Source organism: Aptenodytes forsteri, unplaced genomic scaffold (genome assembly GCF_000699145.1).
Source record: "Aptenodytes forsteri isolate BGI_AS27 unplaced genomic scaffold, ASM69914v1 Scaffold15, whole genome shotgun sequence".
Classification (NCBI taxonomy): Eukaryota; Metazoa; Chordata; class Aves; order Sphenisciformes; family Spheniscidae; genus Aptenodytes; species Aptenodytes forsteri.
Window position 1 is genome coordinate 17,662,502 of NW_008795129.1, and position 22,704 is coordinate 17,685,205.

A 22,704-nucleotide genomic window follows, 5' to 3' on the forward strand; every position below is an offset into this window, starting at 1 on the left:
CCCCGGCGCGGCCGCGGGGGGCGCCCCCCCCCCCCCCCCCCCCCGCCGCTACCGAGGGTCGCGGGCGGGCGCCTCCTCGAGCGGGCGCCTCTCCTCAGCCGTTCGCCGCCGCGGCAACGCATTCGCTTCCGCAGCTTCGTCACCACGGCCGTCGCTCAACTTTCCGCTTCTCTCACAGCATGCCTCCCAAAAAAATCCCAGCGTTTAAATTATTGGTGCTTTGTTTGGACTTTGGCCCCGTACTGCCCGATTTTCACATCTATCCCACTTACAAATAAAAAAGTAACTGGGCGGGAAAAGCGGGCTGTGTTGAATCTGCTGAGCTGGAATCACCACTGGGGATTCTCTTCACGAATATGCTTCTGTGAATATCAAAGCTATGTAAAAGCACGAAATGAATGAGAAGGTCCCCCTTTAAGACAGACGAGTTATTGCGTGTTTGTGTTTAAGTTTTGGGTTGTTTTTTTTTTAATTACAATTTTCCTCCCCAGCGTTGCGGGAGGTGCTGAATGTGCGGCGGTGAAACGGCAGGCCGGTAAATAGCAGCCCGTCCTCGCCGCGGGCTCGCCCAGGAGGCGTCATGGCGGCAGGGGGCCTGGCGGGGCTCCTGCCCGCCCAGACCCAGCTGGAGTATGCCCTGCTCGACGCCGATACTCCCCAGGAGAAGGAGAACTTGGTCTACCAGTACCTGAAGAAGATGGACAGCCGGGAGCGGGACCTAACGGTGCCCGAGCTCGGCAGAGGTGGGTGGCGGGGCCCGAGCGGGGCCGGCCCCGCGGCGGAGCGCGGTTCGGCGTCCAGGACCCGCCGGGCGGACGGCTGTAGGGTCTCCCCCGGTAGAGGTGGCTGAGCTCCGGCGCTCACCGTGTGGCGTTTTCCTTGAAGTCCCGCTGCCTGCGAGGTCCGTGTAATTACGGCCCCGTTAGCTGCTTTTTTAAAAGGCACTTCTAGTTACAGGAAATGTCACTCCCGAAAGCACCAGGAGCAGAGGACAAGAAAAAAGAACCCCTTTATAAATGCTCCCCCTGCTTCTGGTTGCAAAAACCTGTTCTGTAAAGCCTCCCTTCTAAACTTCTACTAGCTTCACTAATGTACTGTTTTCTAATAAAGCCTTTCCTTTCAGTACAGTATATTGCTATCTCTCTCCTCTGGTCATAGTGAGAACCTTACCAACTCTCACAGCTTCCTCCTGAGCTCACTTGGTTTCACTGCAGCCGCTTAGGATGTTTCCCAGCTCTCTCTCCCCATGACTTAACTGTGCTTGTCAATTTTCACGTCCCTGATAATACAAACTATGCAGGAGATGTCATCCTCCTTCAGTGGTATGCCCATTTCCCTTTCACACGTTTCACACATTTCCATATCTCTTCTTGTGCTTAAGTGTGAAATCAAAGGTTGTCTTGGAAGATCTCGCAAGGCCTGCCCAGGGTCCTTGTAACCTTAGTGAGGCTCTCTGCAGCTGTGGGAGCTGACATCCCACTGCAAGACAGAGACCTCAGCGGGTGAACTTCAGGGTTAAAATCACATGCATATCGTGGGAATGAATTCTGACTTGTAACCAACGGAGCAAAGTGAACGCTCTTTCTGTCTAGATGTGGACCCCTGAATTGAATTTTCACTTTTGTCATTAGTATTGTTTCACTTTCTGTGTTCTGTCAAAGCTTATTTTCTCCTCTAAAAAGAGCTTAAATAGGTAGCCAACATTTTTCATTTCCAGTAGTTTTTTATGAAAGGTATTTTAATTCTAGTGAAAAGGGTAGCAATGCCATAAAATAAATGTTACTCTTTTCTTTTAAAAAATAAACAGTAAAGTATTGCACTTACACGGAAATAATGCATAAACTTGATAAATTATTATTGGCACCAAATCTGAATGTGTGTGCATATATTTATGTTTATAAATATGCACACGCATTCAGATTTATGTTTATAAATATATGGAGGTAGAGACCAATCGTTCTCTTAGTGAAACGGAAAACAAGCCTCCTCCTGAATGCAGCAGCAATAACTTCTGGGGCAGTAGGAACTTAGTTTGCTGAAACTGTCAGGGTGGAAGTTTTGAGGATTTTTAGATTAGCGTACATTTTTAAAAAGTAGTCCTTTAAAAATGTAGTTCGGCTTTGCATTGTATCACATCTATCTGTTTCCCCCCCATTATTTTCAGAAATGTTGAGTGATAATAACAGCAGACCATATTCTAGGATATTTATGTCGTATCTTGATACCAGTTTCTTATGGGATCAGAGGAGTATCAGTTACCAGTGAGAAAACAATGCTTTCCTGTCTCAAGTGGTTAAAATAAATGACCAGGAGTACTATGGGGTGTATCTGAAAGGGTTGTATTTCTTCCCGTGTAACAGGATTAATTTATACCTGTCATTTCTAACTTTGAAAATCAAGATCAAAACTATAAACACACAAATATTTCAGTCATCTCTGAAATTAGTTTTTTGCAGAACTGTTGGAAAAATCGAGTTCAACAGTTTTTAGTTTACTAGCGTTTATGTGGGTTTTAAATAAATAGTTGTTGCCCATATGACATTGTTAGAGTTTGAATAATGTACATCGTGTTTTAAAATGTATGAAAATTGTTCTGAGGCTTGCATGCCCTTTGTATTAAAAGGTGCCTATATAAATATATAGACCACACTTCCAATACTACATTAAATCTTGTTAATAATATTTCTTTTCATTTACTAATTATGAAGAATTGTGGAATATAAGGATGAGTTGGATAAATATAAGACTTTTGGTTTGCTTTTCTACCTATGTAGAAAGCGATGTTGAACTTATTTTTTAAGTGAAATGTGCTGGGAACGTTGTGTGGTGTTGTGCAAATTAGGTATAAGTGTCTGCCTTTCCCTACCCTTCCCTTAACTGGGGATCTCTGTTCTCTGTATTCCAGATCTACAATGGTTAAACACTGAAGGTCCTATTTCTCTACACAAAGACCTTTGTGGAAAAGTTGTGGTGTTGGATTTCTTTACTTACTGCTGCATCAATTGCTTGCACCTGCTGCCTGATCTCCATGCATTAGAGCACCAGTACTCTGATAAAGGTAAAAATGCTTTGGCTTGCTTGGAATAGAATTTCCTGGCAGTGTTGCAGGCGGAGTAGCTGAGTCACTTTGTTGCTGGTTACTAAACAGCTGGCAAAATTTCAGGGGTGCCTAAAAATGTCGTCTTATCTTTTAAGTAGCCTAAAACAGGTGACTGTGTATACTCTCATCACATTTTTAAATGGGGTTAAATAAGGTATCTGTTGTGTCTGTATAATTAAAGAAACAGGATATGTGCTTAAAGCCCAAATCTGATATCCTCATAAATAAGGCTATCTGCAAAAAGCTACGCAAAGGATGTAAGATATGGGCTCAAAGTTAATCTACATATGTAACCCTCTACACTTGACTTAGGAACCAACTGTGAGCAGATCATAGTAAAGGTGGTAGAACGGATATAGTTAAGATTACTTGTTTTTTTCCATTCTAGCTGAAAGAACATCTTTGGTATTGGCATCACCTTTGGTATTGGCATCACCTTATATACGACTAATAGTCCTGTATCCTGGAGAGGGAATTAAGCTCTTTAGGTTTCATCTCAGATGTGAATTTATATCTCTCAGTGAATAAAAATGCAGGGTAATTACTAATTAGAATGCAGTCTCTTGTCATCATGATGGCTTGTCAGAGATAAGCTGTGGTCTTACACAGAATGTATCAGCTACTCACTTATCTTGGATAATTTAATAGACTGAACAGTGAAATGAACAACAGTGTTACTTTCAGCCCTAAAAATAGTATATTAAGCATAATATATATATGTAATAAAAATAACTGTCTTCAAATGTTTAAGTCTCTGATTCTCCATTGGTGTTTCTGATTGATTTTCATTTTGGCAGCATTTATTTTTATGTGTTACCTACTTTCACTAGAAAAAAAAATTACAATGCCTTTGAAATTTAAAGTTCTTAAAGTAGTTCACTTATATATTGTAGGTTTACATAGTGCTTTACAGAAGACTCTAATAAACTAATTTTTCTACCTTGAAAAGCTAGCTGTTTGCTTTGAAGAAATTTGAGATCTGGTATAATGTTTTAGATATGAGGAACTTTATCTAATAAGGAAAAACTGTCATGGCATTTTTTTGGGGAGGGAGGTGGTTTTAAGTGGAAGATGATTAGCAAATGATAAATGGATTGCTGTGGATATCAGGCATGCTGGGAAGAAGGTCTAAATTGAGATTTCAGAAGATTACATTGATCGTGTAATGAATAATATCTTTAAATGATAAACATTTTGTAGTATGGTGTTACTGTATTAATATAGCTGTCATATCCTTAATCTGTTTTTTAAGACGAAGCTGTTAAATCAGTTGATAAAAAAAAAAATAGTTTTAACAACCTCTCCCCACAAGTTTTCTCTTTAAAGTATTTGAACATCTCTGTACTAGTGTAGAAGAGGCTGCAGCACTCTGAACTGAACTGGAGGTCCACTTGGAGACGCTTTTCTTTGTTTGACTTGTATTAAACTTACTGTCATAGGAGTTATTACTTGAGGAAAATACTATGATGATAGGTGATAAATTCTTTTTGCATTTGAGCTATCCTAATAAGTTCTTTTTGAATTTGAGCTGTCCTGTTCCTACAGGAAACGGAGTTAGAAAAAAGATACTTGGGGTGAAAGTGGAAAAACAAGTGGAGGTAAAAGGAAAGAAGAGCAGGTGTGTGTAGCATTAATCTTAAATTTAATGTGTTAGGAAACAGAGGATAGCAGTTGGATTCAGGAAGAGATTAAGGTGCTTGGTGTTCAAACAAAAAGAAAAATACGTTTGGTTTTTTCACTATAGATCTTCCTTTTGGTCGTTTTCTGTTGTTTTCGTGTTTTGATTGTCAGCCTTTTCAGGATTATTTAATCTTTCTTTGCTGTGCTAAGTGTGTAAATTTTAGCATTACAGTAGTATAAAGCTATATATTGAAATATTTAAGTATAAATATATCAAGGCAGTAAGGGTTGTAGTTTTTTAAGCCATAGAAAAATACTTCAGTAGATGGTTTTATATCAGTGTGCATCTTCTTCACCAAAGGCAAACATAATTTACTAATCACTAGGAGAAAGAGGAGAGTTGTTGACTTGAGAAACTTGAGAAAGATAAAGGTTGGAAGAATAAGACTAAATTAGAAAGGATGTCAGACATACAAAAAAGGCTTTAAGAATGTCTAGATATATTGATGTAGGTATCTTGGTATTTGGCCTTATGCTGGAGTTTCATTCTATTTTCATTTACTCTCTTTAGTTAATGGAAATCCCTTCTCTCTTCAGGGGATGGGGGACAGGTTCACTTTTGGTTGGGTTGGTTCCGAAATCTATCAGCTTGTTATTGCAAAAACTGATTTTGGCGCAAAAGATGAGCGACACGATTTCTTTTAGCAGCCACAAGTTCAATTAAATATATAGTGAAACTCCAGCTTTACTATACTTTAGATTTGTAAAGACAGCATTTATTTACACATTTCATGTATATATTTATCGTGCTATAGAAGTGGCAGAGGGTGCTGACCTAGCAGACAAAATTAGTCAGAATGAAAACAACATCTTACTCTGACAAAGCATCTATCTCATAATGCATTTGGATCTTTAATCTATTTGAATATTTGAAGGAATGTTGCCTATATTTTTCTGCATAACTAAGAACAAACCTCAATATTGATATAATTCATAGCAATATCTTTTTTTGATTGTACATTGCGTATGTATATTTTTGATACTCTGATATATATTTTTTTTTAATGTGATTCAAATGCCTCTTATGTGGAGTTTATTGAAACTTCAGCAGTGTGATCATCAGACATGAGAAGTCTGAGCACAGGAAGCTGTAGTTTTAGTGTGATCCTAAGCTATTATATATGTCATTGTACATATGCACATAGTTCTATTGTCTGGAACTTCAGGAGATCTGTTTCAAAATGAAGACTGCTTTCCATAGGATTAAATGTCGCCTAGCATCTTTATCTGATATGTTCTCACTGCTATCTTCAGTGGTGCTATTTCTGTTTTTCAAGTGGCATTCAGAAAGCTATTTTAAACCCCAGTGCATATTCAGTTCATGTTATCAGAAGTCCAGAAATGACTTCTATAAGAGGGAGTACTTTTTAATATTCAGAAATAGCTTGGCATAAATCCAGTGTTGTGCTCTGGTATAATCCTTCAAATAAAGTGTTTTAAATGGTGTGCATATTCATCTATCCAAGCATAGCATCCGTCAGTTTCCACGAGAGTTTTCTTCATGAAAGGATGTTATAACTTATTTGTGCTGTTCAGGTGTTCAGTATAGAATTGTCTTTCTAGCTTTAATGATATGTTTGAAGGACAAATATAAGCGCTGCTACTGATCCTATTATAGTTAAATTGTTTGACCTGCTGTTTGGAGTTCAGCAGTTAATGATACTACAACTTCAGCTGTCTGATATCGCAACATGCTGTGCCTATAGGATTGATAAAGACTATCAGTTATAGTGATTTTTTAATTCTGTATCTGTGAAATTGTTATATTCAACTAAGTCTTTTATTGTGCAGCACTTTACCCTTTCCTGTTGTCACACTGAAATATTACTGTTCCTGCCGATGCTGCTGTTCTCCATTAACACTGTTTTATGGTTGAGGAGAAGGGCAAAGAGAGAAAAATAGCTTTCCATTTCTCTGTAACTAAATAAAAAGCCAACCTGACATTAAATTAGGTTTGGTTTTTTTTAGAAGGAAACAAACTCGTCTGAGCTCAAATAATACAACTCTTTAAGACCTGAAATAATTGCCTTTCTTACATTTCTACCACAAAACCAGAGGTGAGGGTAGAACAAAGATGTCCAGCTAGCCAGATTGCACCTCTACCGTAAAGGTAGGAGAAAAGCATAAAAGTAATACTACATTCCATTACAAACCATGTCCTTGGATCAGTTGTTTACGGTTGTTACTTTTAGGGCCCTGGTTCAGGCCCTCTCTGATCAGAGGGCTGGTTTCACCGTTCTTGCAATGGCAAACTCCACTGACTGTAACTGCAGGACTTTTGGAGGACTGTTTTACAAAAGCATTTTATTTTTACATATTTGCTTGAAGTTTTACAAATAGTGAAGCCCTTTAATGGATTGGGTAGTAAATGCCAAATAACAGTAATGATCTGATATGTAAATTTCCAGTTTAGAATGAATTGTGTGACACATAACAGCTGATGCTGAATGAAATAAAATGTGTAAGACAGGTGAGTTATTACAGAGAAAAGTACACTTCTTGTGGATTAAAAATTAAAATGCTAGAGTGCTAAATAAATAAAATTTTCTTTGATAAGGAGGAAGGTGCATTATGCAAGCTGCAAAAAGCTATTTTGTGTGTGGTTTTCCTTCTCAGAGAGCTAATTCTGGATTTTGCTAATTGCAATTGCAACTGAAAGAGTGAAGAGAGAAAAACTGGGGGGGAGAGGGGTATTATTACCTATAGAGGTAGTTCTAGCAACTACGAGAAGCTAGAAGATGAGAAATTAGTTAGCAAGGTGATTGAAAATATTTAGGTTATGTTCTGATTAGATTTGTGATAAACTGATGAAGACTTTTCCTGTTGTAACATGGTTAAATTTGAATGAGAAAAAAAATGACTTCTAAATATTAAGTATCTGCTACTACAAGTAAGTGAAACAGTTCATACTTTCAAGTTGTCTTAAAACTTCGCTGAGAAAACATTTATTTAAAAAATTGTCTTTTCTAGATGCGTGTCCTTTCAGGAGGGCTATTTCCATTGGCTGGGGGTTTGTGTAAAGCAAAACAAAATTATATTAGAGTAAGCACAAAATAACAGAACTTGCTTACTTAGAGATTCACATTGCACATCTGCCTTTATCCTTTATAACTAAATTGTATCCTGCTTATCTAAATTTAGTAGCTGTTCAGCCAAACCTATTTTGTCTATAGTAGCACAATACATCATTTTCAATTGCAGTGAGTATTTGTACGAGCACAAATTAGTCTGATTTAAGAACCTTATGAAGTTCTTCAAGGATCTACACTCGTCGTATTTCAGAGTATAAGCATCATCAGAATTGGATTAGATTGGATAATGGCTGTTCTTCAGCATGCCACCCTGTACAGACTCCAAGTCGTCTTTGCTTTTTGGTATTACTTGTATTACTGAAAAAATACGGTACTACAAGGAATCCACCTATAGACACTGGTGACTGGGGGAAGAAAGGAAATGCTACAGATACTTGAATGCTACTGATAAAAGGGTTTATAAATGTTTTTATAGACCTCACGGGGGGAGGGGGAGGCAAGTACTTTTTTGTTGTTGTGAAAATAATTTCTAATACTGCAGTAAAATTAACTCAAGTTGGGTGTCAACTCTAAGGATATTTTCCTTTCCCATTTAATTGCACTCCTCTCCTCAAAATAACACAAAAGATCAGATGAAAATTTAACACTTTTACTTGGACAAAGAAGTAGAAAGACCCCAATTGTTATTTGTGGTTACAAAATGCTTATGCTATCCAGAAACATGAGTGATTTTTGGATAAGTAGTAAAGTTAATGTCTAAGGATTTCCATTAGATTAACAGTTCTGGTTTAAAATTATTGTATTGCAGCTTTCTACAACTGCATGGTTACTGTTGTTATCTTCCTTACTTCAGTTAGAATTGATAAGTTACTTTGACTATAACAAGATTATGCTTATTGGTAGTAGTATTTTTTAAGTACAAAGTGAGATGAAGTATGGTATTGATGTCACGTGCACAGTTTACTTCATTTGGTAGAGATTATGCTAGTAAAACATAATTTAAAGCCCTGAAAAAGGATGTAGTCTTTTTTTTTTTGTCTCCCCCCCCCCTTCTTTTTTTGCTCCTAGAAAGTACTGAAAAGTGGCTTGACTGAAGGCTTGAATGAAGGGTCTTCATTCTTTTTCCGTTGGGTAGGAAGGAGGAGTAGAATATTTGGGGCTGCATACGTAATTGTCTACTTAGGGTGGAAATAGATTTATTTCTTACCACAAGGGAAAAGCAGCTGAAGTCTGAGCCACAGATTTTTATTTCTGTGTTTGAATTTAATAAAACTAAGAAAATAAGCAAGCAATTCAAGGAAGCTCATAATTGTGTGCTTTTGATTGGTTTTAGTGTTGGTATTATGTATGCAGTGTATATAAGCAGAATTATATTACTTCATGCTTATGCAATGCCTTCATACTAGGAGTTCAAGTGCAGTTATCCCTGCTATGGGAAAACCTAAACTCTTCATTGTCTTTATTAACCAAATATAGAAATTAAGTTAAACACTTTAAGGGGAGGGGCAAAAATCAATGATTTAATCCTCTTTTCCACCTTTTTTTTTTTTTTAAAAAGAGTTCAAGCCTGCCTTGAACTTGTAACAAGTGCTATTTGTCATTTTGTCATAGTTGTCAGTGCTGCCATAATTATTTGAAATATAGAATACTGTATTGATTTCAGAAGCCTATACGTTATTTTTTTTACTGTTTGTCTAGAGTTAGATATGCCAAGGTAACTCTGGACTTCAGTGTTCAGTGTTACATTTGTGATTCCTAGTCAACTGTGGAAAAGAATTCATTTTCTAAAACACCATAGTTGTGTATAGGAATCGAAAGACAATGAGGTATCATAACATCATAAACATCTGAAAAAAACCCAAAGTATCAGTCGAACTGCTACAGCTTACCCATAATTATTTTGAAAGTATTTTCTACCTTAGTATGTAGTTCAGGAACTAAGAACAATTTATGACATATTAAATGTCAACCAGCTGGGGAAGTAATGGTCCTAAAGTTCAGTAATTTTACTGAAATGTTATTTCTGAGTTTCAGTATTTTGTATACATAGCTATCTATGTTCCTGCTGAGATGTAATTGCTTTTTTGTTTGTTCAAATCCTTTTTCATTCTGGAAAGCAGTCAGTCACATTGTGAGATAACTGTGTTTCATTTTTACTTTTTTTTTTAATTCAAATATAAATATGTTTCAATGCACAACTTTATTTTTCGTTTCAGATGGTCTTATTATTGTTGGTGTCCATTCAGCGAAATTCCCAAATGAAAAAGTTCTGGATAACATTAAAAGTGCTGTTCTGAGGTATAATATTGTCCACCCTGTAGTAAATGATGCAGATGCAACACTGTGGCATGAACTAGAAGTGTCCTGCTGGCCAACTCTGGTCATTCTCGGGCCTCGTGGAAATATGCTGTTTTCGCTCGTTGGAGAGGGACACAGAGAGAAGTTGGTTTTATTTACTTCTATAACACTGAAATTCTACAAGGAGAGAGGACAAATCAAAGATAACAACATTGGAATAAAACTATACAGAGACTCCCTCCCACCTTCTCCCCTGCTGTTTCCTGGCAAAGTGACTGTAGATAATTCAGGAGAAAGGCTGGTAATAGCAGACACTGGACATCATAGGATTTTGGTTACTCAAAAAAATGGACAAATTCTACACACTATTGGAGGTAAGGGTATATAAGTTTATTATAGTAATTTTGGTTTAGGAGTAGAGTATGTTTGCTGGGCTTACTAGGCTGATTCTTTTCTTGGAGGACCTAGCAGTTTATAAACACTGCCAGAAATCTTTTTTTCTACTAAAATCACTTTTACTGGATATGGGGGGGATATAGCATAGTACCATCAATGGGAGACTCTGTTAATGCAACTGTTTGAGATGTCTAATTTTTTTTCTTTATTCCATTGACTAAGTTTTGTATTTTTTGATGTCCAATATGAATTACAAAAAATACATTTTGTATTCTTCTGAAAGAGTTACAAATGGGTTTAGATTTAAGTGACGTACATCCACATCCAACAGCAAGGTAGGGAAAAGAAAAGTGACAATAATGCCTCCCTTTCCAATAGAAGAAATGACGGTTGAATTGTGGTGGTGGTGTTGTGCAGGGAGGGTTTTGGGGTGTGTGTTTTTTGGTTGGTTGGTGTTGTTTTTTAAATCAAGAGCATTCCTCCATAGGATCCCCTTCTGTTTTTTACAGGAGGGGAGAATTATATTAAGAACAGTGGCATTGCACTAGTACATAGGCACCTGAAAATGAAGTTGCCTTAGCGTATATGAAAAGGCCTGTGTTCTCACCAAAATTGAGGTTTAACATATAACAAGTTATGAAAATAGTGAAAGTTAAGTATTGTAAATGTAGTTACATTTCTTGCAAAGTTTATATTAGTAACATTTCAGCTTTAAAAAACTCTTTAACTTTAAAATCTCCTTAACTGTTTTTGTAAAATTACTATCTGCTTTACAGTGCAAATCAAGAAAATGTAGTTGAATTTGGGCGCTCTTTGTATGCTTTACTCTTTCATAAATGAAACATTCAGACTTATTCTTTTTTTTAATCTGTTACAGTGGTCAAAGTTACATCTTAAGGCACCAAGTACATAGCTGGTAGGACAGTCCATCTATGAGCAGCCATAACAGACAGATGTAGGAAATGGTTGAATCACCAAATCATTGAAAACAACGGTTCATTTATGTCTCAGAATCAGGACCTGTATGCTGATGTGTCCTGTATTACTTAGTCTGGTATTGACTAAAGCCTGTCCCATGGCAGGATCCTGCAAACCTCATAAAAATACCTGTGGCACTGCTGTTTAAAGAAAGGAAGAAAATCTCTTGCTATTTGATATAACAATGCATTGGATAGACAGTCTAATTATCCAGGTTAACCTGATAAAGGCATTAGTCTTAATACCCTTCTCCTGTGGGAAGTACAAACAGGATTTCTTATGACAAAAGTGAGAGAATTTGGTTTCTGTTTGATATGTGAGAGGAAGTCTCTGCTGACAAGGTACCCTTTAGTGTTCTGGGATAGTCATTAAACAGCAATTCAGAGGGAAGTGTCCTAACCTCTGAACTGGTACCCCTCCTTCCTGTGGCACTCTGTGCTATTCCCTTCCCTGGGGACGTGCACCCTCATGCTTACCAAGGGGAACTACTGGAATCTGACACACCAGCACCTCAGTGTTTCGCATCTGTTAAGGTCTAAATTGTCTTCTGACAGTAGGTTGTAAAAGTTTGTGTATTTCAGTGACTCAGTTAAATGATTCAGTGGGCAGAAAATAATGTAATGAAGTTGATAATACAGTAATAAGTGTGGGCATGCATAAAGGTTGAAATTACTATATTTGCATCATAAATCATGATGCACACATAACTCATAAATCTAAATGTCTTCTGCTGACACATACTGCTAATGCACTTTAAATGTTAATTCCTCTGAAATATGATGCTTACCTTCCTACTGTTACATTCAGGTCATGTTCCTTTCTATTTCTTGATTGTTCTGTGCAGAAGACTGTCACTCCATCATTCTCACTGTTCTTTTGTGTAATTAGTTCCATGTCATCTTTTTCCTGATTAGCAAAAAATGCTGCTAATCAAATATTTGTTTCATTTGTGATTACACCAAAATCTAAACCACTGAAATGGAATTGAGCTTTGGAATTTAAAGTTTTTCCTGCTGGCTTGCTTTGATGTAGTCGGGAATAAAAAAAAGATGTAGTTTTTTATTTCTATCTTCTGTTGTTGCTGTTGTCCTTTAGTACAAGGGAACAGGAGCTATTTAGACCCCTATTAAGACTTCTCTTTGGAAGATGAGCTTAAAGAAGCAGAGAACTTGTGGAGAATGAGTTCAAAACTTAATAGCATCAGGCTATTGTAATTACGTAGAACAGTGACTAAAATGAGACTACACAAAATATTGATAATGTAAATTGTACAAGGTGCTGTGAAAGCATCTTAGAATATGTAATTCTCTTACAGGTTTAAATGTATGCACTTTATTTTTAAGTTTTTTTTTCTAAAATTACTTTTGAGTCTGCTTTGTTTCATTTATAGGTCCAAACAGTGGAAGGAGAGATGGAAGATTTTCAGAGGCAGCTTTCAACTCACCACAAGGGATCGCTATAAAAAATAATGTTATTTATGTAGCTGATACAGAAAATCACCTAATTAGAAAGGTAAATTTTCCATAAGGAAATTGAAAATTTAATCTCTCATACCTTATTCTACTTACACAGGTGAAAATTTACACCAAATTAATTACTCTCCAAATACCCTCAAAATCAGGAAGGAAGTTTGGCCCAATATCTTATAAATAAATGCTTTGTGCAGTTTGTTTTTTAAAGGGCTATATATGCTTTTGTGCTTCCTTTCAAATAAGGATGATATGTGCTACTCGTTCTAGCATAACTGGTGGTTTTTTTTTTTTCCTAGTGACTCCTACTTTCCTGTTATGAGAAACATCTATTCTTAGTACTGGAAGCAAAAATTGTTTTTGTTTCACTTCCAGTAGTATCAGATTCTTATCTAAAGTTATTGTGCTACTATGGTTCAGTGAATACCTAAACTTTTGTTAGCTGTTTGGGTCTTTGAAGTACAGGTAACTTAATTTCAGAATTGTCTGCATGTGGATTTTTTTTGATTAAACACTTGCAAGGTTTTAGCATGTAAGAATGTTACTCTTCATATATATTGTCATTGTATCTTACATTTGGTTAGGTCAAATTTAGAATAATCAGAATTTAAGTTTGTTGAAGCAATATAATATTACCTTATTATTAAAAGTATTTTATGCATCTCAGAAGATCTTGTACTCAGATCCTCACCAATATGTCTGATTCACGATCAGAGGAGGTACATCCTTACTCAATTTGGGGTGCCTTTGTACTGTTAAGGTGCCTTTCTGCTGTTAAGTAGGTTCATTCTGTGTTTCATTTCAAAGCACTAGTCCACAAACTCCCTGCACTGTATTCATTGTAGTTGGCTACCAGGTTTTATTCTGGAAAGGACCAAGGCTCCCTGTTGGTAAAGAAACATTGTTACTAAAAATGAGTAGATTGTTCCAGGTTCCTTATCTTACTAATATTCATCACTGTAGCCTGGTCACTGCAGGAAATTAAGTGTTTCAGGTAGCAAAGACAGCACAGAAACATCTGAAGATCTGGATCGTACTGCTTCAGCGTTTTTCATGATCGTTAGCTGTTCCCTTTCATCTAAATGTGCTATGAGGGTATCTAAGAATTAAAGTAATACAGCAACTACAGGACGTGCTTTCAAATGTTTGTGCAGGCCATGGACCTTGCAAAAAGAATGCATTTACTGCTACAAAAGTTAGAAGATGCTATGCATGAAAGACTTCCTTTTTACATGATCATCACAATAAATTCATGAGACGTATTGGAAGTCACTTAGAAAATAAGCAAAAAGGGGAGGAAAAATAGAGGGATTTACGTTGCAGAAATGAAATAAAATAAAAACATTTTTTGCTCCAGGGCATGAAATAAACTGCAAATATAATTTGCTTTGTACAGATTATTGTATATAGAGATGGGAGATACTGTTACAGTATCTGAATTTTTATGTCCTATTCCTACAGAAGTTTAAAATAAAACATCCACATCCATTGTCCCTCTGAGTGTTTCTCTAGAAAATTTTGGTGCTTTCTTCTAAAACTGCTGAGCAAACCTTGACAAAGCAGTGTTAATTTTTATTGCATGTGGAAGAGAATTCCAGGCATGTGGTTCTCCTGCTGCCTACTGCTTCCCCCTTTGCCCCCCCACATCGGCAAGCATTGTGGTAAAATGAATTATTTTCCTACATAAACAAATACCTGAAATTTGTTAGGATTTGTTTTTTATTTGTCAGCAAAAACTCTGTTTTTGACATCTAGCTCAAATTATCTGTAACTTCAGTCAAGTTAAGGTTGTACGTTCAGTGTGTATAATTTTGCTTCTTGTAGATTGACCTGGAATTAGAGATGGTGACCACTGTAGCAGGCATTGGGATACAAGGTGTTGATAAGGAAGGTGGAGCAAAAGGAGAAGAACAGCCTATCAGCTCTCCGTGGGATGTGGTCTTCGGAAATTCAAGTATTGTATCAGTTGAGCTTTTAACATCTCATATTTACACATGCATGACTGCTTGCTAAATGTTTTCCTGTTTTGGTAATAATCTGAGATGTGAAAAAGTAAAGACTTTCTCTACAACTGAGTCTAAAGAACAGTGGTTTCATTTGCAAGTGATAACTGGAGTTCTGCTTTGGATCCTGAAAAAATGTGAACTGTTACTTGATGTGAAGAAAAGTTCTTTTATAGCAAGTTATATAGTTACTAGGTCCAAATACAGAAGGAAATTGTGATTGCTTCTGTTAAGCCAGTGCTTTATGCCAGGATCGCTTAAGAAGCAGTTACATTTTACAGGAAGTGGGCATTGTCTAGAAGTTCCTTTCCTTGACTATACAGACATGTCTGACCACTTGTAAATATTTGAGCTCAGGAAATAAAAATAATTTTAGTTGGGGACCTCTGTTTATTCCTGTTTAGGTAGTGTAAAATCATTAGACTCAAGATCATGATAGCGTCAATCAGATAGGAGAGGAATACCTCAGAAAAAGCCTTGCAAGCATCAGGGGGGTAAAAATCAAATCTTTGCATCATAGGATGCACGAATCAGCTTCTGAGGATTTAAGTAATTTTCTTTCCTGATTCACATAATACACACCTGAGCTTGACATCACATAACTGCCATGTTTTCAACTGTTATTAACTGTGAGTTGATACTCTTATTTTCTTATGTTTCCATTTCAATATAATTTAGAAGTTGCAGATGCCAGTTTCTTAACAATGACAGAACAATGCTTTAATGTGGTGTAAAACCCTTAGGTCAGTATTGCAGGCATAAAAATTGACTTCCAATATTGGGATTTCTTGAATCTGCAGATGAATGGGTTGGGGAAGTAGCATGATTTAAGTCTGGTATCTTTAAATTAGAGGTGCTTCACAAGATTAGTAAATTAGAACATTTTACTGACCTGGAAGCATTTGTTATAATCTTGGGTCAGTTACAAGGGAGGAAAACACACTCAAGTTTAAGGGAACATGAAGCTAGTTCATAAATGCTGATTGTATAGAAGTCTTCTGGTACAAATACATTGTCAGTATAGACAGTGTACCACCAGCAGCCTTGTCTACATCAATAAGCAGCCAGCATCAGTTTTTAGATTTAACACTTCTAGTAACATGTCTTCTACAAAACAAAACGGGCACTTTTTTGAAAGGCTTTGTCAGTGACCCTTACAATCTGTGTTAAGCATATGGAATCCTACTTGCAAGAGAAAGGAGGAGTACCTGAAAGAGAATCTCACCGGATGTGGGTTGCTATTAATGAAGGCATGAGTTTTGCTGAATTTTATCTGATCTGATTTTCCTTTTGTGAAGCAGTAGACTGTTGTGTGACTAGATGGTATAGTTTTCAAAGTATCTTGAACCAGCAAGCTGATCTCCGTGTGATGTTACTGCAGAGCTGTTTTGCAGATCAGCAAAGGAGGAGACTAATAACTCATCAGTGCCTCAGAAACTTAAGCTCGTTAACAGAACTATTCAAAATATCCTATAATTTTACGTTTCATTTTTCATGATGCTTTCTTCTGTTTCTGCCAGTAGTTGAGTATCTGTTGATACTTCTTTTTTTTTTTCGAGAGCTCTGCTTGTTAAATGTTAATTGATATGATTGTTATCAACATGAACATAGTAATCACTGAATTAGTCACCTGTAGAGGATTAGTCATCTGCACTGTTCAACACTGCTGAATTTTTATAAGCATTTACATAAAAATCACATCTTCTGAATGTACTGAGTTCAGACAGGTATAGATTTTTTTCATATTCAATTAGAACCTACCAGTCAGTTGTGTATTTAGATCTCTACAAAATATAATATAACTTTTCAGTTAAGAAGAGCTTAAATCAATTTAAATTCCTTCTTTGAGAGGGTAATAGGCCAAATAGCTAAAATGGGGGGGAGGGTGTGATTTCAGTTTCTTTTTAAGATTTTTTTTTTTTTTAATACGGTTTTGTGTGAGTAAAGTAAGCTAGGAAAAATGTAAATTACTGTAATAGTTATATAAAACTGTTTAGAAAACTATAACCAGAGAGAGTTGTCAAAACGGAGGGTTATATCGAGTAGAATGCTAACAGGAGTCTGTCCCAGAGCATGAGGAACCAGGACCGTGTCTTGTAGTCTGCAGTGCATTTGTCTTACAGCATAGATACTGTCATGAGCTGCAGTGACATCTTTAAGCTTGTTGCCAGACATCAAAATAGTTTGTCAACACTGCAGCAGAGTTTGTCCAAGTTGTATTGTTAACTGCAAATTGCTTGAGCCTAGTAGGACCTTCTGTTACTATCCAGTATATCATAGGATGCATTTGTTATTCAGTAAATGCACGTGAAGCACAGTTTTGTAGGAAATCTTCACTGTCCTGGGCAGAGACCCAGCCTTCTGTGGGTGGTTCTCAGTGTGCTGTTCTACAAGTAGATATCCTGTTGTCAGTATATTAAAACTGGTATGCCAGTGTCTATTTATGCATTTGGATGGATGAAGTAATTGATAAGAGTTTCAAAAATTACTTTTGTTTTCATCCACACAGCAGTGCCCATTTTTTACATATGCTTATGTGTATCTCTGTGCAAGTTGCAGGAGGTAATGTACTCTTCAACAACTTAGGTTCATTATTACAAAATTCATAAGTTTACTTCTGCGTTAACTGATGTGGCATATGGGAAATAAAATCATACTTTCCCATTTTCCTTAGATCTGTGTAGCTTAAACTGTGTACAAGAGGCATTTTTTCTTTTCAGAAGATAGATTTATGGATTTTATTGTTTTTAGATAAGTGATGCTTCTGTGAGTTTCCTTTCAATGTCCAAAGCCATGGTATCCAGAACATGAAAGGGGGAAAAAAAGAAATTTAAATGTTTAAGCTGTTTATGTGCTACCCAAGATAGTATTAAACAGCTTATGCTGACCTTTCTCAAAGTCTTAAAGGGAGACTTTTTCTTAAAAAAAAAAATTTTCTTCCCTATCGCTTTTATTTCTTGAGTATGTTTATAAACTTACATACAGTTTAGAGTATGTATTGATCAATTAAAAGACTTCACTGTTTGCATTTTAAAACTTCAATGTAGTTTGTTGTGAAATTAAAAATATTGAGGAAAAAAGTTTATGAGGGTGCAAATAAGTTAATATTCAGAACAGATACTACTAAGTAGCATGCTTTTAAGCATCCTCATAGTATTTCCATGAGATAATAGGTTTTTGTTTCCCCATTTTATACCGATGCTGAAGTCCGAGGCAAAGAGATTAAGTGACTGTGAAATACCATTTAAAAGAAAGTTGGCACAAATGTCTCTCTTTAAGGTAGGGGAGTTAATGGAGACAAAACACATGCTAGGATTCAGGCAGACAGTATTCTTCCTTGTCATCTTTTTCATTTCTTTAGTTGTGGCCACTGAGCTTGTGTTTTACCCTCCCCCTTTAAAATTCTTGAATGAACTCCATGGATTAAATTCTGGCTTTGTTGAAGTTGGTGCTGAAATTTGCATTGACATAGATTGTGCAGGAAATACAGGGGAGGGCCAGCAGCTTAAAAATGCATTATTAAATTACTGTCTGCTTTTTTAGCTTTCTCTGTTGTCCCCTTCTATTTTTATTCAGTGGGTGTTGAAAGCAAGTGATACTTAAATGCACAGTTGATCTGAGCGTGAAATGTTCTTGATAGCTGCATTCTTGCCGGAAGGAACAGGATAATGACCTGTGCTTGGTGACATAACTGTGTTTCACACTCCAAAATCTGGTCTTAAATTGCATGATTGTAATCTATTCATAGAAACTCCCAAGTACTGTATTGATCATGCTTTCAGTAAACTAGTTGGAAGTTTTTACGTCAATTTAGGTTTTACATGGATATTATTTAAATGAAAGTACAGTACCTTATCATACTGGTACAATTTTTATAGCCCTTAAAAGGCAAAAGTATGTAAGATTTTTTTTTTTTTTCTCTCCATGTTTCTGCTAGAGGATTATTTAGTACCACTGCATTCCAGAGGAAACACTTTTTTTCCAAATTACTTACGGTGATTCTTCCCTAATTTTACAGAAAAAATAAAGCAATAATCACTTCAGCAATAAGCAATTAGCACTTCCTGGGTGAGCTCAGACCAGGAATGACACATGTGAACTGTTTATGTCTGAACTGTCTGTATGTGCCTCATTCTGGCATTGAGGCTCTAGCCTTCACTGTCCTGTGAAAGGAATTTTCCTTGGTAATAGCTTAAAATAAGAGAGCTGCTTTTGTGATCATCAGAGATTAATTAGGAATCATTTTTCTGGACAACTCAAAATTTGAATTACTCTAAACATATGTTGCATATGTGATATGACTGCATGATGTATCAATGTAGATTTACTTGGAATGCAAAAGGCATTCTCATCTCTTTATAGCAGTTTTCTATGCAAAGTACAAACTCAAAGATACCCCATTCAGCTTTGGGCTGCATCTGCCATCATACAAGTTTAATTGCACAGAAAATTGTGTTAGAGACATCATTGACATGAAACAGCATTGTCTGTTTTCTCTTGAACTAGATCCTAAATTTACTTGTAAACAGTAGTTATTTTTATTTAAAATATTTGAAATTTCAAAGTCAAAGTAACTTCTTCATTAAAGACAAGGCTGAAATAAAGTGGAAGACTTAGAGTTTCATTCCTATGTAAGACCTGTTTAAAGACGAAAAGTCTTTTGAGAAATATGACATTAAGAAGTTACAGTGAAGAACTGCAGTGAAGCAGGTCATTACCCAGTCTTGCTTTTGGAGGACTTCTGAAGCGCACCATTTTCTTCTATATATTGTCTGAGTGGGTCAACCAGCTTCATACTGTTGGCAGACTCACACAGAGGGACAAATAGATTTAACTGAAGTTTTCACATGTCCTAATATGATTTATGTATGGGTTCTGTCACCCCGAAGCAGCTTTCATTCCTGCTTCTAAACTGGGATTTATTTTTTTTCCTTTAAACATTTGAGAGAAAACCAAGGAGGGATAAACTTTCAGAACTAGTAGCTTTTTGTGCAATCAGCCCAACAGACTTTATCTCTACAGGAACCCGGTTAAACTGTTGACTGAATGCTCTGATTCTGTATTCCAAGCCAAAACTAAGAGATTAAGGAGTTTATGGTATTGCTGAATAATAATAGCAACAAAGCTTACTAATATTTCGCATATTCGCTATAGAAACAGGTCAAGAAATTAGATATTTACATTAGTATTTTAGTATAAACATGCCTTTGACAGAAACATACAAAGACTAAAGTCTTAACATAAGGGTGTGATGGGAGTTGTGACTGAATATCCAACAGTAATCCCACACAGTTCAGTTTGACAGACTAATTTTCTAGTAAATTGGACTTCTCTACATCTTAACAAAATGGATGATGATGATGATGATTACTTTCTGCAGTAAAAAGAAGCATTTGGATTAGCAGAGTTAACAGGTGTCAAACTTAGTAACATTCTGTAGGCTGTGACTTGAAATGCCCTCTATAAAAAATTATTATATTTGTACCTGGAATGATGATTTCTCATTCTCTTTGTTCCATGGTCTGTAGTCTTGTTCTGTGAATTAAATGTATGCTCATGATGAAGTTAAAACTACAAATCAGATTTCTAAATACTAGTTCAGGTATCAGGTACTGTTTTTAATGCAAAATTCCAGATGCAGAGCTGCTGAAAATAAACATCTCTGACAAGTCTTACAGAGTCTTTGTCAGACATGCTGGTGTCAGAATGAGACACAGTTTTTAACTGTTCTCATTTGATGCTGAAAGTGCTTTCGAATATAGAATGTGAGTGTTGGGGGTCAGGGGAGACTGCGGTGCTGAAGTACCCTCAAGTGTATGCATTTGCTATGCTTAAATAGGAATGAATAAAAAGCATAACTGGACTTAGCTTTTTCTGTAGTTATAGTGATACGTCCCAACACTAAATAATCTGAATTAGTTCTTTCATGTTGACAAATGCTATCACTTCTACTTTGGATTTTTTTGAAGTATTTACTGCCATTACAGTCAGAAGGCCTGAGTTAGAAAACTTGGGAAAGAGAGAGAAAATATTTCATTATAGTCACCATCTCCTGTGGTATGACATCCCCTTGGTATCTATGTCCAAGGATTTCCTTTGATGAGAGGGCAGGTATGTTAACTAAGGAGGAAAATTCCAGAAGCATTTTGTTTCATAAAGGGTTATGCTGTTTGCATGATGCAACACTATGTGAAAGAGTGCCAGGTAACACAGGAAAAAAAAGAAGAAAATTAATTTTTACTCCTCCGAAAAGGATTATGTGTACTTGTAACAGTCCAGACTTACGGTGCTAAAGCATTCCTTTGGGGCTTTGCTATCTCTGTCTCACTGAAGAAGAACAACGATTCTCTAGTTGTTCTGTCAGTCAGATTTGGATTTAATTTGCTGAACTTCCACTGACTTAAGTGAAGACGAGACTTGCGTTCACTTGTGCGCATAGGCAGCATGCCTGTCTCTAAACGAGAGGGCGTGTTGTATAGCCCTTTTTGCCTCTCCTGTTTTTGCAGAGGATGAGTGTACCAACAGACTTCTTCCTTGTTTTTTTTTTTAAAGATAAAATTAGTAGACAAGAATAATATTTTCAAACTTCAATCTATTTAGAAAATGTCAGTGGTGCCAGCCACAAAATGTAACTTTGATTCCCAGGCTTTTAATTCCCAGACTGGAAGTAAGCATGCAGTCCCCAGGCAGGGAAGCTGGAAGTGTGGGTAGTCCTGGGAATGGAATCTCTTCAAACAGATACTGCTTTTGACTGGTACGGAATAAAGTCTTTTCAGTGCTTTCAGACTGACTCACAGTTAATGGTCAGCAGTATTACTGAACTGTTTAAAGTTCTGTATGTGTACAAACAGGACTGTGCATTCTTAAAACACAGATACATAGCAGAGGCAGATTCAGGAACTGAATCATCATATAGTAACGGAAGTATCGTATAATATGGAATGCCAGTGCATTCAGAGCTCTACTTCATTATTAGTGAATCTTTATAACATAAGTATATCACATTTGCAAGCCATACTTTGCTTTGATACAGGCAGCACTAAAGATAAGAAAGCACATACCCTAATAAGGAGAAACTACACTGGATTTTTAAAACAGCTCAAGATAGGTTGGAATGTGGTGCTTAATTGAATAAATGTAAAAGAATTGCTTTGTTCTTTTATGTTGTTTTATAATAGATTCTTTAAAAATAAATTATTTCCATTCAAGGATGATAAGGAGTTATGATAATGATGGCATTGCCATAATTTTACCAGGCTGGTTCTCCCTGGCCCCATTCTCCTGTGAGAACAGTACAAGGATGACAATGGTGACATGTCCTCAAACTGTTTTACCTCAATGAAGAGCTTTTTCTGTCTTTTGTTTCAGAACATAAAGCATTAAACTCGGTAGTTTCAGGACCATTGTGTGATAAAATACCTTAGCTGTGCAACTGTAGACATTGTTTTTACTTTTCTGGTTTTGTATAAATTTTTTTATTAAAGTTCTGACATGTTTTCCACAATTCAGTATGCTTGTGCTGTTTCCATGCATGCATCCATTCTCTTTGTTCTAATTGCCATCCATTTATGACGGTTATAGAGCTCTTACTTATTTTTCCTGTCTTGTTCTCTAGTTGAAGAAAGGCTCTTCTCTCTATTGATCTTATATATTCAGTAAAATTTGAAATTAATATTGATACTTTTTTCCCTGTGTCGCATATTTGATAAGCCTTTCAGTGTGCAGAATTAGAGTAAGAACCTTTTCAA

At 36.4% G+C, this 22,704-nt stretch overlaps 1 protein-coding gene across 1 annotated transcript in view; it reads left to right on the forward strand.

The window, feature by feature from the left end:
* Window positions 1-504: 504 nt before the first annotated feature.
* NHLRC2 (NHL repeat containing 2) overlaps window positions 505-22,704 on the forward strand; it is a 41,372-nt gene continuing 19,172 nt past the window's right edge. The window contains exons 1-5 of the mRNA XM_009277885.1: window positions 505-743; window positions 2,906-3,058; window positions 10,029-10,484; window positions 12,875-12,996; window positions 14,778-14,907. Coding sequence (XP_009276160.1) covers window positions 581-743; window positions 2,906-3,058; window positions 10,029-10,484; window positions 12,875-12,996; window positions 14,778-14,907 — 1,024 coding nt within the window. The 5' untranslated portion in view covers window positions 505-580. The remainder of the gene's footprint in view (window positions 744-2,905; window positions 3,059-10,028; window positions 10,485-12,874; window positions 12,997-14,777; window positions 14,908-22,704) is intronic.